The sequence below is a fragment of the Onychostoma macrolepis genome, chromosome 10 (genome assembly GCF_012432095.1).
Source record: "Onychostoma macrolepis isolate SWU-2019 chromosome 10, ASM1243209v1, whole genome shotgun sequence".
Lineage (NCBI taxonomy): Eukaryota > Metazoa > Chordata > Actinopteri > Cypriniformes > Cyprinidae > Onychostoma > Onychostoma macrolepis.
In genome coordinates this window covers 24,920,932-24,938,202 of record NC_081164.1, presented here as the reverse complement: position 1 = coordinate 24,938,202, position 17,271 = coordinate 24,920,932, and the positions used below count along the sequence as shown (strand labels likewise).

The following is a 17,271-nucleotide window of genomic DNA, read 5'->3' as shown; positions in this document are numbered from 1 at the left end:
CATATAACGTTGTTATAAAAACTACAGAGAAAGTTTTGTCAGTAAGTACAGAATGAACAAATGCAGCTCAATATGAACTGAGATGCATGTGTGTAGATATTTTAAACTCATCATGCTCTCTTACATTTTGCCTGTTTCCTCCGGGCGGCACTGTGTTGATCATGGTGTACATATTTTCTCCAGAGTTTGTCGAGTCTGCAGAGGAAGAGCCAAACACACAAGCGCATCAACAACGTTTCAGCCAATGCTTAACTGATATGGCTGGAAAATGTATTTTGAAGTATTTTCATGTATATACATTTATATTTTATATTATTTATAAATATATTTAATATATAAACATAACATATTTTTCTTGAATATATACATACATGCATGTGTTTGTATTTATATATACATAAATATACACAGTACACACACATGTATTATGTAAACAAAAACTTATTTTGGTTGCTAAAAACATGCAAGTAAATAAATATTTATAAGTCTTAAATTAAAAATGATTCAAATAAATAAAATTATATACATATATAAATAAATAAAACACTCAAAAATAGTTACTTTAAATGCAAACATTTTTATTGTTATAATAAAAATATATAATATTTTTGAAGTAAAATAATGCTATTGGTATAATTTAAAAATATAATAATATTTAAATAAATATATATAAATGAAACTTTCAAATATAAGAAATGTATGTATGTACAAATTATTAAAAATAAAAATAAAATTATATGCATGTACATAAAACAAAATATGTTATTGCTTTATTTTTAAAATTTGAATTTTAAATACAAATGTTATTGTTAAAGTTATAATATAAAAATGGTATAATAATTCAAAAATATAATACATTAAATAAAAATATATTTTATAATATATATACTTTATGTGTGTGTAAAATATTTTTTATATTATATATAATTTTATTCTATTTTTCCCCCTCAATATATCTATCCATAATTAAATTCAACATTGCATGAAAAACTATCTTCTGCAGTCCTACCTGCAGGGCTAGGCATGATGGGAGTCCCCGGGGGCCCTCCTCCTCCGGGTGGACCCTGAGAAAGAGAGAAGATAAATATTGTTCTGAATCTCATGTAACAGATTAATTAGTTATATTTGCATGCACTTACAGCATGTACAGGTGTAAATGTGAAGACAGTTCTGTGTGTGTGTGGTTCATGACAAAGGCCCGAGGCCCTTGCTGTGGTCAGCACTGTGCATATCTGCTTCATCCTCCCTCTTCCCAAATCTAATTATCTCTCCTCCTTCTCTGCTGACTCGGCTCTGCTTTCCCGAGCAGCTCGTCTTGTCTGGCTGCTTTCAGTAAGCTACCACAGCTTCCCTTCCACAAATCATCTCAGCCGGGAGTTACTGACAGCGGTTTAACAGAAGATCTTGTGTAAATGTCTTAAAATGACGTGTTTAATCACACTGGGTATCTCAAATGTGCTTCAGTGTATCTGGCAATGTCTAGTTGTGTGAAGGATTTTCACTTGAGTTCTCGCCAGTTTTTTATATGTCTTTCTACAAGCTACAGTCATGGCCAAAAATATCGGCACCCTTGCAATTCTGTCAGAAAATGCAACCCTTCTCTCAGAAAATTGTTGCAGTTGCAAATGTTTTGGTACTCACATGTTTATTTTTTTTGTTTTGCATTGGAAATGCAGAAAAGTCAAATCTGATACAGTTCCACACAGAACCCAAAAAAATGCACTGGACAAAATTATTGGCACCCTTAACTTAATTTTGCTGGCCATTTCAGAACTCTCCAGCGCTTTGTTTGTAACCATTTCTGAGTGCTTTTTGAAGTGTGTTTCGGGTCATTGTCCTGCTGGAAGACCCATGACCTCTGGTGGAGACGCAGCTTTCTGACACTGGCCCCAAAATTCTTTGGTAATCATCAGATTTCATGACACCGTTCACACAGTCAAGGCATCCAGTGCCAGAAGCAGCAAAGCAACCCCAAAACATCTTTGAACCTCCACCATGTTTGACTGTAGGGACTGTGTTCTTTTCTTTGAAGGCCTCATTTCTTTTTGTGTAAACAGTGCCATGATGTCCTTTACCAAAAAGCTCTACTTTTGTCTCATCTGTCCACAGTACGTTCTCCCAGAAGGATTGTGGTTTCGTCACATAAGTTTTGTCAAACTCCAGTCTTGTGTCAGCAGTGGTGTCCTCCTGGGTCTCTCTTTTCATTCAGATGGCGACGGATAGTGCGAGCTGACACTGTTGAACCTGTGTCTGCAGATCGGCTTGAATTTGTCTGGAAGTTCACACTTCTTTCTTTTCTCCATGCTCAGTGTGACACACAAAACAAAGGTTGAGTCAACTTTTCTCCATTTTAACTGGTTGCAAGTGTGACTATATTGCCTACACCTGTTACTTGCCACAGGTGTGTCTAAATACAAATTACAGGAGCATCACACGCTTGAAAAGCAATTATTTCTTACAATTTTGACAAGGTGCCAATAATTTTGTCCAGTCCATTTTTGAGTGTGAAATTTTATCAAGTTTGACTTTTCTTCTCTGTTTTTTTTGTGTTGTTGCAGTGCAAATAAAAACAATAAGCACCAAAACATTTGCAACTGGAACAATTTTCTGAGAGAAGTGTTGCATTTTCTGACAGAATTGCAAGGGTGCCGATATTTTTGGCCATGACTGTATGTGCCTTATTTAAACAAATATATATTCAAATAAATACATATTCAATATTACACAATACACCACATCCAGTACAAATGTCTACATTCTTAAATCAAGCTAGAGAAGCAAAATATTTTTTAAAGAATCTATCAAAATTAAGTGAGTTAATAAAATAAAAAAATGGGAAGAAAAATAACTTAATTCAAAGGGAAAACAATATCTTTTAAGCAAAAATTAACCTATTTTTGATTTTTTTGGTTTTCATAAAACAATACTTAAAATCATTTGTCATTTTGCATCTCATAAATGTATCTAGAAAATACAATTTCACTCTTTATACTTAAAAATTATATCATAATAATCAGAAAAATGTTTCTTGAGCAGCAGATCAGTCATATTAGAATGATTTCTGAAGATCATGTGACATTGAAGACTGGAGTAATGATGCTGAAAATTCAGCTTTGCATCACAGAAATAAATTACATTTTACAATATATCACAATAGACAACAGCTATTTTAAACTGCAATAATATTTCACAATTTTACTGTATTTTTGATTAAATAAATGCAGCCTTGGTCAGCAGAAGAGACTTCTTTTAATAACATATAAACATTATTTTAAACTTTTGATCAAACAGTATTTAAATATTTTCTAGTAATGACTAGTAACAACATTTCTTGGCGTCCACGACTGAGGACACAGAACTATCTGCGATCAGATGCATGTCTAACAGCTGGACGTGAGCATTCATGGCTGTTGTAAATGGAGAGGGTCACGGCACTTACCACATAACTCCCTGGAGATGCCGAGGAGTACGGGATCTTAAATGCCACGTGGATCCGATCAGACAGAAAAAACAGAGAGAATGTCAACAAATCAGATGCTCTTCAAGTGCAAACATTTACCTACAGCTGTAGTGGCTGACATTTCACAACGACTGATTGGAGAAATGACTCACCGAGTTAGAATTTGGTGGATTTGGCCACGGTCTTCCTCCGGGACCCCTGTAATAGAGAGACGTGTTGCACTCATTGACTATTGTACGGCTAAATAGGAAATAATCTTTGTTATAAGGCAAGTACTTGTTAGTGTAATAGGAAATACGTACATATTCATCCCAGGCATCCCAGGACCCCCAAGAGCATTGAGTGGTGGTCTCATGCCTCCTCCATATGCCTGGAACAATAGAAAGAAATGTAGTGAAGTGTCTCTGCACGTAGTTTAGATGAGAGATGCAGACATACGGGTGTGATGGTCATACCTGTGGCCCAAGAGGTACCATCCCTCGGGGCGGAGTCATTCTTTGCATAGCCCCGCCCATATTTGGATGACCTGTCCAATCAAATGATCAGATGGAAATTAGTGGTAAACACATTAGTTGAGTCTAGTTGAATGAAATGTATTAAAAAAAAATTACAAATATGTTTTTATACAATAATAATAATAATAATATTTAACCTGGTAAAATGTATACCCTGTTTTATTTTTTTCTTACAGTGACTGAATCAAGCAATGATTAAAAAATTAAGAAAGGTAAAAAAATAATAATTCCTCGTCCAAAACATAGTTTTACATACAGTATGTTGTTACATATGTTGCATATGTTTTAATATAATAATGTATATGTTAAGTGGTAATACATATGGCCTCTTTTATTATAATTGTTTCTTAAGGTGAGTCTGATGAAACCTGTCACAAAATGTTTAAAAAAATAAGATTTCACCCCTCCCCAAAAATTATATACAGTAGGTTGCTAAATATATATTCAAATAAATGTAATGTTTAATATGGTAATATAACTTTTCTATTTTCTTTCTTAAGTTGAATCTCATGAAAACCGTCAAGTAATGTTAAAAAAAAAGAACATTTCACCCCTCCAAAAATAATATATGGTACTAAATATATTAAAAATTTAATATAACAATAATAATTTATATTTAATAGTGCTGTCAAATGATTAATCGCAATTAATCGCATCCAAAATAAAAGTTTTTGTTTACATAATATATATGCGTGTGCTGTGTATATTTATTATGTATATATAAATACAAACACATGCATGTATATATTTAAGAAAAATATGTTATGTTTATATATTAAATATTTATAAATAATATAAGAATATAAATATATAAATGTATATACATGAAAATACTTCCAAAATATATACTGTACGTCTGTGTATTTATATATACATAATAAATATACACAGTACACACACATATATTGTGTAAACAAAAACATTTATTTTGGATTCGATTAATCGTGATTAATTGTTTGACAGCACTAATATTTAATATAGCAATATATATATATATATATATATATATATATTTTTAAAGCAAATTTCATGAATGTTCATATTTCTATTACAATATATTTTGACAATATTAATAATGTACATTTAATACGGTAATATTAAATATTCACTATTACTACAGTAATATACATATTAGAACAATAAAACGTAATATTTAATATATAATAATATATAATATATAAATGACCTATTTTTATTTAGGATCATAATATTTTCATGACAATTAACCATCAATCAACTGCTCTCATTACTATAATATGAAAAACAAAAAACATTAAAACGTATTTAAACAGCATGGACATATTTAATTAATGATGATTAAAAAATAAAACAATCATTTGTCCAGACTTGATTTTCATTACTGAATTACCATAATGAGAATGAGATTTTTTTTCCACATTACGATAATGAGAATTCTAGGGGAAAAGTGCTTAATTGTTATGAAAATAATGTCACCATGGACAAAATGGTCCTAAAACAGGCTTCATTTTCTTTATGTAAAATATAATCTATTTTTCGTTTTGACTCAGGTGTTAAATATGACCCAAATATTTTTGTGAGATTCACATTGTAAAGGTTTAATTGCAAGCAAACCTTGTTGTCTCGATGGGTCCATACCACTGGGTAATAACGGCTGGTTTCCAGGGACTCCACCTAACGCCTGAACCAGTAAGATACAGTACAAATTAACATACACTCGTCAACATCTTCCAAGCAGGAGTAGATAAGGCCCATTAGGTGCCCTTGGGCTATGACATTAGATCAGGACCCAAAATATCACATTCATGAAGTCTGACTGGAAATAAAATGTGTAGCCTTAAGCGACAGGAATAGGAAAAAAATATATTATTCGAGGAAAATATTAGTCTTGGCTGAAAAGTCCTAGCATGACTCACAGCAAGTCAATTAGACAAGACTAAAATAAAACATTTAAAGCTCCAATCACTCCATTATGAGTTTGTATTTCTATATTAAGATGGCATTGTGTATTAAAACTAAACTGAAATGGAAAAGCACCTGGTTGGGTATTCTGAGAGGAGGTCTGGGGCCGCCAGGATAACGTGATGACATGAAAGGCTAGAAAAAAGAAGAGATATCACGTGAAATCAGCAACTTCCTACTCTAAAGTCAATATAAAATCAAAACTGAGTAACTGAATCCCTCTTTATTGGCTCACTAAAACAGTCACTAAAGCACCAGCTAGATAGCCAGCAGTGACCGTACTGAACTGGGTCTTTTTTAAGATCAGTACACAGTGAACTAGCTTTACTTCAGCTCTGGGGGCATTTACTCAAAGCTCGAGCAAATCAATAGCACAGAGAAAGTCTCAGGAGAACAGAAAACAATTATTTCCAAGCATCCAACCGAACGAGGCCATTTCCACCTCCACATCTGAGGTAAGATTAAGAAAAAACCCTTGATAAAAAAGTAAACATACTACATGTATCTAAGACGAGAAGGCTCAAGAAAACATCCCTAATACACTACACAACAAATAGTTGGGTCGGTAAGATTTTTTCATGTTTTTGAAGAAAGTCTCTCATGCAAACATACAGTAAAAACAGACATTTCCTGAAATATTATTACAACTTGTTTTATAATTGAATATATCTTAACATGCAATTTATTCCTGTGATGCAAAGCTGAATTTTCAGTCTTCAGTGTCACATGATCCTTCAGAAATCATCCTAACGTACTGATTTGCTGCTCATTTCAAACATTTCATATTATTAACAATATTGAAAACAACTGTGCTGCTTAATATTTTTGTGGAAACCATGATGCATGTTTTTTTCAAGTTTCTTTTAAGATTAAAAAGTAGTAGAATGAGTTAATATATTTTAATTTTTGTTTTGCATTTAATATATATATATATATGTAGTGATGCATCCCTAAAAGTTAAAAGGTGTCTATTGATTATTTTTTTTACAAGACTTTGGTGGTCATGTCTCCTTTCAGAGATCAAAGCTCAGACGAGTGGCCAATCTGTTTTTGGGCCAACATCTATCAATAATTAAGGGTTCATTCAGAGTCAGTCATTATGATGTGAAAATTGGACGTCTTCACTGGGTTTTCATGAAAATGCAGCTCTTTGTTCATCAAAGGGAATGCAAACGTGGAAAGAGATGATGTTGTGCCCCGAACACAATGCAAACGCAAGTCACATTTCTATCTCTTATAAAATACAGCCAGAATTACAGAAGCGCTGAAGTCCAAACAAAAGGTTGAGGGTCTTCAAAAGCAGACACTCAGCATATTTAATTCTTCATACTGCATGAGGAACATTTCAACAAACACAAAAGTAAGAGTAAGTTCAGATTCAGAGTGTGGATTTTCATGAGTCGTGATCATCTAAGCAAGTAACCATAGCAACAGCAGGCAGCTTGAGTACTTTCCGTTAGGATTCACATCAGCCAATACATCGATAAAACATAAATACTGATATTATCTATTACTTTATCAGATTTAAATTTCACATGCATTCAGGAATCTCACACACTTTCTATTGGAGTCATCTGTGATTGCTGAAAATGTTAAAATCGTTTTGATTCATATTGATTCGCTAATGAATCATTCAGAGCAATTCGACTGAATTAGTTCAAAAGAACCAATTCAAAAGAACAGTTCTCTCACAAAGTTACACAAGATCAAAATCTAGATAAATCATATTTTGTAGATCAGAACAAAAATACTATAATCACCACAGAAATTTCAATGGAAAACTGTTTTCCATGACTTTTACAAATAGATAAATAAATAAATATTAAAATCAAAATGTGTGTGAGTGCAAAGTGTTTAATAATTTTAATAAATAGATTGATAAATATTAAAATCCATAATTAACTATACACACACACACACACACACACATATTTAAATGTTTATTAATGTTTAGCTTTTCTTTATTTGTAATACATTCATACACACACACACACACACACACACACACACACATATATATATATACATTAGTGCTGTCAAACAATTAATCGCATCCAAAATAAACATTTTTGTTTACAGAATATATGAGTCGTACTGTGTATATTTATTATGTATATATAAATACAAACACATGCATGTATATATTTAAGAAAAATATGTTATGTTCATATATTAAATATATATATAATATAAAATATAATAACATAAATATATACAGTACATGTATATACGTGTAAATATTTTCAAAATATATACTGAATGAGTGTGTATTTATATATACATAATAAATAAACACAGTACACATACATATATTATATAAACAAAAACTTTTATTTTGGATGTGATTAATCGTTGACAGCACTAATATATATATATATATATATATATATATAAATAAATAAATGCGCACACACACACACACACATATATATATATATATATATATATATATATATATATATATATATATTAACAACCCTTTAAAGTCATTGTAAAATTTGCACACTTGTACATTTTGAAAGTTGTATTGCTCAGAAGAATTATTGGAGTTCTAAGTAACGTTTTATGGAAGTCTTAACTTGGTCTCAGATACATACAGTTTGATCATAGCTCCATAATATTTAAGCTGACAGTATAGCTGTATAGTAATTCCTGAAGAATTTGATAACAGAGGTTTGGGATCTCTGACTGCTGAAATCTGGATCATGATGTACCTAGACTAGAAAGAGCGTTACGTGTCTGTCTCTCTGGTGGGAGCTGGATCACAGTAAGAGTATGTGAGAAGCACTACATCCGCTCAGGGACCGGGCTCAGTTGCTCAGCGCTGTCTGACATGCTCACCGCGGCCCTGCACACCTCAGTCTCTGATTAATTATGGACCGAGGTGAGAGGCCTGCATTTGTCCTCTTTAATAATAGATGAGTGAGGTCTGTGGACTTCACCGAGGTGAACAGAAAGGTCTCCTTACAGGTAGAAGCAGCAGACAGTACATTCTCAGCCCATGTTTACTACCCTCAGGTTACAAGCCATGCTGATCAAGAACAAAATCCCTCAAAGTACTGTATATATATATATATATATATATATATATGTATACCGCCACTGACGACAAACACACTCAGTCTATGATGTTTCACGAATACCTGCCCAGGTCTAATATCTAAAAGCCAGAATAAAACGGAACAGGCCATTCATCTAATCTAATATCTGTCCACTGCATAATTCATGGCTTAGGTTTTCTAAAAATAACACACCGGCACAATCATTCATCTCTCTAACAGGTTTTGGCAAAAAAGGCACAAAGAAGGTGATCCGGCTTAAGGCTGGAATTTTGAGCATGTCCGTACTTGCCTGCAGACTAGTCTATTTTTGCAACTTATTAATGAAATAAAGTGAACATGCATCAGAGAATGATATCAAGGATGCATTGACATTCTATAGAAATTTGGGCAAATAACTGCACATGGTTCAAGACATCAAAACTTAATGTATATAATACACAATATAATATAATATAACATACACCTATCATTCAACCTTAACATTATACTATTATGATGCATAATAATAAGATGCATAATATAACAATAAAATACATATCAATATAGCAATGCACTCTTAAAAATGATTTTTGCAATACAGAAATATCATTATATTGCCTATTCCCAAGTAGTAATAAAAGTAAAAACTATGAGCAAATAATGAAAAAGCATGATATGGATAATTAGTGAATGCATGAATTAATTAATGAACGAACAAGCAAACAAACTTGACATACCATCAAAAATGGTCAGCTCAAAGCTACACCTGCACTCTTAATAAACACCCATAAGGCCCTGAAATGTCCCTTTATGGGTAGATTAGGTATAAACACATTTCTGGCTGATGTTAAAGGGTACAGTGGGTGTATCTTTGCAAGTTCTGCCCCAGTGACAAGCTTTTAGACCCAGCATATCCAATGAAAGTTCTTCTGTCTGCAAGTCTGGCACATCATTGCTTAGCTCCTGCAAAAACCCACGGATAAAGACTGAGAACTCCAGAGCGAGTTGAAGCATCCCTAGGGTAAATCATCTCCATTAGTCTGGTGGAAGAGCAGTATCTCACACTCAGAGTAGAGTAATACCCAGCATGCTTCACTCTGACTCTAATCAGCAGGACGTGGATCTCTAAGGCCTCCAGTCCTGCTGCTGTACCATCTTTCTCTGTTATCAAGTTACATCAAATTACGAGCATGAAATATTAAGTGCTGGACACTCTCCTGTGCCGCTCCGTAGAAGGCAAAGAGACAAATAACTGATATCCAAAGAGTGCAAAGTGATGCAAAAATGTATTTAGACACTTAATAGGACAGTTCAAATTCTGTCATTATTTACTCACCCTCATGTAGTGCCAAACCTGCATGAGTTTCTTTCTTCTGTTCAGAAAAATAAGATGTTTTGAAGAATGTGGGTAAACAAACAGATGACGTACCCTCTGACTTCCACAGTATTTTTTCCCATACTACACAAGTCAATGGCTACCATCAACTATTTAACTATTATTTAACTATTTAACCTCTAACTCAAGCTCTCTCTATTCTAATTCTATTCTAAATAGATGCTTTTCTAATCTTTTTGTATTCTATCTGTTTTCTTTTTATTTATTATACAATTAACAAAAGCAAAAAAAGGCCTGTAACACTAGCTTGCTCTATTTTTTCTATTCTATCTGTTTTCTTTTTATTATATAATTAAAAAAACAAAAAAACAAACCTTGCTACGTGTACTGCGTTAAGCTAATTAGCACTTGCATATCATTGCTCTTTTGTTGATTTTGACTGCTTCCATTGTCCTCATTTGTAAGTCGCTTTGGATAAAAGCATCTGCTAAATGACTAAATGTAGATGTAAACTATTTGGTTACCAACATTCTTCAAAATATCTTCTTTTGGGTTGATGGTAGCCATTGACTTAGACATTTCCATATCATGGAAGTCAATGGCTACCGACAACCTTTTGGTAACCCACATCCTTCAAAATATCTTATCTTACTCATACAGGTTTGCAATAACATGAGGGTGAGTAATGATGACAGAATTGTAATTTTGACTGAACTTTCCCTTTAAGTTGCATGAAAGTCACAATGTTAGATTCAAATAAAAATAGCTCAAGCACATTTTTCAGCAAAAAATGACAATAAAGTAGGTTTGAAATGATAAAACAATAGATATAATGTTCAAAATGAAGAAAAGGTACTGTGGTGCTTTGAGACATGTTAGTGGAACATGGTCATATTAATGAACAGACTCAATACAGCCATTAAAAATCACCAATAAAACACATTAAGCAAAAATGATAAGACAAGTGAAGTTGGTAAAAGCGACAGTGTTATGTGGCTCTCGGGCCTTTGGGGGGCACTGTTACGCTAAACTTCCCTGTTTGATCTAACGACGGTCTGTTGGAAATCAGACAAAGACTGTTGCAGAGGCTGAATCACTACGACAAAGACAAAACAACAGAAAAACTTACTTGAAACGCTCAGCACCAGTGCATTATACGTTTATCATATTTTCCATCATTAAAACCCCAACAATGCCGCAACTCTAACGGCATGTCTGATGTTCTGTTGTAGAATATTTTGTATATACAGTATATTAATATGTATATATTTATGCACCAACATGCACATTCTGATTGCATTTGCTGATTAAACATGGATTAAACAGATGGCACTTTAAAGTCTCAATACTTAGAGCTGAAAGACAAGAATAAAGTTTATGAATTGGATGATATAATGAGTGTTTCTGACACAAAATGATTTCCAGCACAGGCAGATGTGCTGCAGTAGACAGTGAGCCGCAGAACACCTGACTGACAAACCATCTGCCTGAATTACTGAAACTTCCACCCACCTCTACAGACATCTGAGGAGCAGAACTCATATATATGCATTCTCAACAGCCTGCATTCACTTTACAAGCCCGATGGATCTGTGGATTTCTTCATACCGAGTTTAAAGATTAAAGGCTTGTTCTCGTCTGACCACATGGCACAGCGGTGCTCGGGAAGCTACTTTCAAACTACAACCCCAAATCCAGGGACATTTTGTAAAATGCAATAAAATCAAGAATCTGTGATTTGTTAATTCTCTTTAACTTTTATTTAATTGACAAAAGTAGCAAGAAAAGATCTCCAAAGTTTTCACTGACCAACGTAAATGTATTTTGTAAATATGAACAAATTTTCGAAAAAGTGTTACACATTCCAAAAAAGTTGGGACAGAGACAAAATAAAAGTGAAAAGGTTATAGAATATCCACGTTAAACTGTTTTGAAACAGTTCACAGTAAGCAGGTGAACTGGTAATAGGTCAAGGTATCATGTTTGTCACGGTGCACACAGCAGGGAGGAACGAGGAGACGAGGATAAACTCAAAATACAGTCTTTAATGAAAATCCAACAAAGGCAAGACAAGGCAGGGCAGACACACAGGAACACCGGAGAAACGAGAAGACCAGATGAAAAGGAGCTGAACAGGCAGGAACTAAATACACAAGATAATTAACACACACAGCTGGACGAAATCATAATCAAACTTAACAAGGACAGGAAAAACCATATAAGGACACAAGAGGGCGGGAAACACGACAGAGGACTGACAATGTTTGGGTATAATAGGAGCGTTTCAGTCTTTGCAAGCGAAACTGGATCATGGCTCATCACTTTGTGCCAAATTTCATGAGAGAAGTGTCAAACAAATCAAAAATCACATTGCAAAGAATTTAGGTCTTTCACCAAGTACCATACATAATATTGTGAAAAGATTCAGGGAATTCAGAGAAATCACAGTACATGTAGGGCAAAGCAGGACACCTCAGTTGAATGTGCTTGAACTTTGAGCCCTCAGATGGCATTGCATGAGAAACCGTCATGCTGTGGTGTTAAATATAGCCACATGGGCTCAGGAGTACTTCAGAAAACCACTGTCATTTACCACAGTCTGCTGCTGCATCAAGAAATGCAACTTGAATACGTGCTGTACTAAGATGAGTCCACATTTCAACTTGTTTCCGGGAAAAATGGATTTTGAGTTCTCAGACCCAAAAACCAAAGGAACCATCCAGACTTTCATTAGCAACAGAAGCAGAAGCAAACGTCCGTCATGGTCTGGGGGTGCATCAGTGCAAACGGCATGGGTACGAAGGTACTATTGACTTGGAGGCATATACTGGGATTGTACAGAGATATATACTGCCATCGAGATGATGTCTTTCATGGGAAGTCCACGGTTATTATATCAAGACAATGCCAGGTCTCATTCTGCATGTGCTACAACAGTGTGGTTTCATAGACAAAGTGAATGTGCTTAGACTGGCCAGCAGATCTGACTCCTATTGAAAATGCATGGCTCATCATAAAAAGGAGAATCAGACAACAACGATCACAGACCGCTGAGCATCTGAAGTCTTGTATCAAGCCAGATTGGACAAGAAATGTGTTCATATTTACAAAATACATTTACATTGGTCAGTGAAAACTTTGGAAATCTTTTCTTTGTTCTTTTGTCAATAAAATAAAAGCTAAAGCGAATGAACAAATCACAGATTCTTGATTTTATTCCATTTTAGAAAATGTCCCAACGTCTCTGGAACTGGGTTTGTACAAGATTCTTTATTAAAACATAACTTGCTCTGCCCTTGAAACTGATAATCCAATGATCATGATCCAATCAATTTCTGATGAACAAAAGTTGTTTCTCTCAGAAATATATACATCACATTATGAATGAAAAAGCGTGATGTCATGTCATGGTGACTTTGAACTACCGCTAGTGCTGGGCAAAGATTACATTTTTTTTAATCACGATTAATTGCATGATTTATGATGACACCCATCCCAAGCCAGTACTGATCAACATCCCACCCCTCCTGTGACCCATGGTTTGTCTGTATGTGTGTTTAGAGCCAGTGAGCAACCGGCTTTGAAAATAATAATAATAATAAAAGCTGCGTTAATGCTCGATAAAGTAATTGTCAGCATTAATTGATTAATGCTTTAACACGATAATAACGCGTTAACTTGCCCAGCCCTAATATATATATATATATATATATATATATATATATATATATATAAAACCATGTGTGTGTATACACACACAACACAAAGATATACATATATACAATATGTAATTGCTGAATAAACCTTTACAGTCCCTTTGCAGAATCAATGAGTAATTTTTTTCATTCATTTTTTACTATTTTACTACAATTCACTAAAAATAAATGACTTCCAAATCCATTGTATGAGAGAAAGTGAAATGACATTCATACCTTATAAAATGACTCTAATGTTTTGACACACTACAGTGCTATTTGTTAAAAACAGTAGCTGCCTTTCCATTACCCTTCAAATTGCACAAACTGAAATTGCAAATTGAAAATACGCCTAATGGAAACACGTCAATTTTGCAAAAACTCCCATATATCGCAAAAAAAAGTTTTTACCCTCGCATGAGGTGGTATTTCAGGCAATTAAAAAAAAAGGAATATATCGCAAAACTGCAATGAAAAAGTTTTTCGCATTTACAGGTCACCTGGTGCACATAAAAATCACATGATCATTTTTTAATGTACTACAACCTCCAAAAAACACCTCATATGTGGCCACTCTCAAGTATAAGGGGCTTGCTTTGCTATTAATGCTTGGATGCATAACAGCGTTTATACCAGCCGTGCCGTCGCACATAAGCGGCTCTCCACACTGCTTTTTGTTGTTCTCCTTCGATTAAAAATAATGGCTAGTGTGGTGGCTGTGATATACATAAACCTACCAACATCCGTCACCATGATTTTTCACGCATGACATCGATTAATGGAAACGCTGCCATTTTGCAATAGTTATTTATAAAATATCACAAAAGTTTTGCACAAATCTGTAATGGAAACGCATCTACTGGTTAATCGTTACTGCTGAGATACAATAATTATCACACTTAAGCACAAATATAGCATAGTTTGCTTGACTACAAATGTCAATAATTTATCATTTATAATTCAACATATAGTTCTTACACTATGTTCAGGCATTAAAAATATTTTAAAAATGCTATATAAATATTATTCCATCTTTAATAGAGATGCACACACTGTTTCCAAGAGAAAAAGTAGCATTAGGTCATGCCATCAGTCAAGGGGCACTGGAGGGCGAGGGCCAGCTGGGAATTAGGTGTTGCTTTGAGAACACATTTTAAGGGCAGGACAGGACGTCTCGGGGGACAACAGCATCTTTGAGTGAGAAATGACACGCCTCAGTGTTCTTAGAGAGGAGAGAGTGGGAGTGTAGAGAAAGTTAAAGATGAGAGGCAGGAATGGAGCGGAATGCGGATGCAGCGCCTTTAATAATGCATCTGCTGCTCTTCTGCTCTCGTTCCCCTGGAATCATCTCGACTTCAACATCCTCCAGCTCGCTCCGCGCATGTGTGGTCCCAGAGCCCTCCCGCTGGCCTGAAGCTCATCTGTAACGCTACAGCACTCCGCTAACACATGGCCAACATACTTTAAAGGGTTAGCTCACCAAAAAAAAAAAAAAAAGAAAAAAGAAATGAGGATTCTGTCATCATTTACTCACCCTCATGTCGTTCAAAACCCATATGATTTTCTTTCTTCCGTGGAACGTTTTTTTTGGAGCTTGACAGCCACCATTATGGAAAAGAGCACTCTGGATGTTCTGCAATAGATCTTCATTTGTGTTCCACAGAAGAAATAAAGTCAAACTGGGTAAATTCCCAAAAAAAATCCATTTGGGGGTGAACTATTCCTTTAATATACAAAATCCTGTGTTATATTAGTATCCTTGATATACTATTATAGTTTTTGTTTATTAGTTTCATTTTTAAATATGCCTATTTAGTATTTATTGATTTGATTTTATTTAGTTTTATTTTATTTAGTATAATTTTAGTACTTATGCTATAATTTTACTTAGAGTAAAAATGAGATTTTTTAAATTTAATTTAGATAACAGTAATAACCCTAATCATGCAATAATTTTTTTCTCAAAATTATTATATATATATTTTTTTTTGCAAGACGTTAGATAAATAATACAAAATAATTATACATAAAAGTAAAGTATATATGTAATTTGCAAGCTGCTTGGCAACAAGCTGAAATAAAATAAGTTTTTATATATTTTATTTTATTTCAGTTAACTTTTAAGTAACAATTATTTTATTTTTTTACAATAACAACCCTGAAACGATCATGCAATGGTGTACACCGAGTAAAATATAACGATCCTTTTATATTTTTTAAATACTGTTAAACATTTTTTGCAAGGATATGATACAAATAATATGAAATAATTATACATAAAATTAATGTATATACAATTTACTTTGCAACTTTGCAAAATGACTTAAAAATTGTGTATATTTTATTTTATTGCAGTTTTTTATTTTATGAAAGTTTTTTTTTTAAATTTAGTTAACAATAACAACCCTGCAACAATCTTGCAACTGTGAACACAGCGCAAAATCAAATGTTTCTTTTATATTTTTCAACATCTTTTACATTTTTTACAGTTCACTTAAATTATCCAGCATTAATATGAGGTTTCAAAAATAATGCATATATAAAAATTAAGAATTTAATCAAAATAATACAAAATAATTATACAAAATGAAATGTAATGTATATATGCAGTTGTCTTGACTAGCTGAAATTAAGTTTTATTATACTTTATTTCAGTAAACGTTAATTTTAATTTAAGTAACGGAAACTTTTTTTTGTTGTTGTTTTAATTGGAGTTAATAACCTTGCGACAATCATGCAACTGTGTACACGGTGCAACCAAGTTTCTTTTTTTTTTTTTTACTATTTTAAACATCTTTTTTTTTTTTTGCATTTCATTGGTTTCATAAATAATACATGTATAAAAATGATCCAAGAATTCAATACAAATGATACAAAATAATTATACAGAAATGTAATGTATATATGCAATTGGCCTGGCATCTAGCTGAAATAAAATAAGTTACATTTTTTTAAATATATTTTATTTCAGTTAATGTTAATTCCTTTGTGTAGTTTTATTTAACCCTGCGATGATCGTGCAACTGTATACATGCCGCAAACTCAAATGTTGACTACCAAGACAGACTGTTCCCGTCAGAAACCGCAGGAGGCAGATGAGCTTTTGTTGAGCCACTTAAGAAAGATGATTTGATCTTCTTAGCTTATCGTTCTATTAGACGAGCACCATTAGCGATCTGCAGGGGATTCCTGTGCCCCCCGCCACACGCTTGGAGATCTGCTTCAGTCAGTCAGACTGCTGGAATCCTGTCGCTCTTAATCAAACCAATTACAACACACTGGG

General features: G+C 33.5%; 1 protein-coding gene across 4 annotated transcripts in view; it reads right to left on the bottom strand.

Moving 5' to 3' along the window:
- Positions 1 to 17,271, bottom strand: part of ssbp2b (single stranded DNA binding protein 2b) — a 76,043-nt gene that overhangs the window by 3,053 nt on the left and 55,719 nt on the right. For all 4 annotated transcript variants that reach the window (XM_058789798.1, XM_058789800.1, XM_058789799.1 and 1 more), the window contains exons 6-13: positions 5,992 to 6,051; positions 5,569 to 5,635; positions 3,916 to 3,986; positions 3,763 to 3,830; positions 3,613 to 3,658; positions 3,440 to 3,475; positions 1,010 to 1,064; positions 125 to 195 (exon numbers count right to left, since the gene is read on the bottom strand). In XM_058789798.1, coding sequence (XP_058645781.1) covers positions 125 to 195; positions 1,010 to 1,064; positions 3,440 to 3,475; positions 3,613 to 3,658; positions 3,763 to 3,830; positions 3,916 to 3,986; positions 5,569 to 5,635; positions 5,992 to 6,051 — 474 coding nt within the window. The remainder of the gene's footprint in view (positions 1 to 124; positions 196 to 1,009; positions 1,065 to 3,439; positions 3,476 to 3,612; positions 3,659 to 3,762; positions 3,831 to 3,915; positions 3,987 to 5,568; positions 5,636 to 5,991; positions 6,052 to 17,271) is intronic.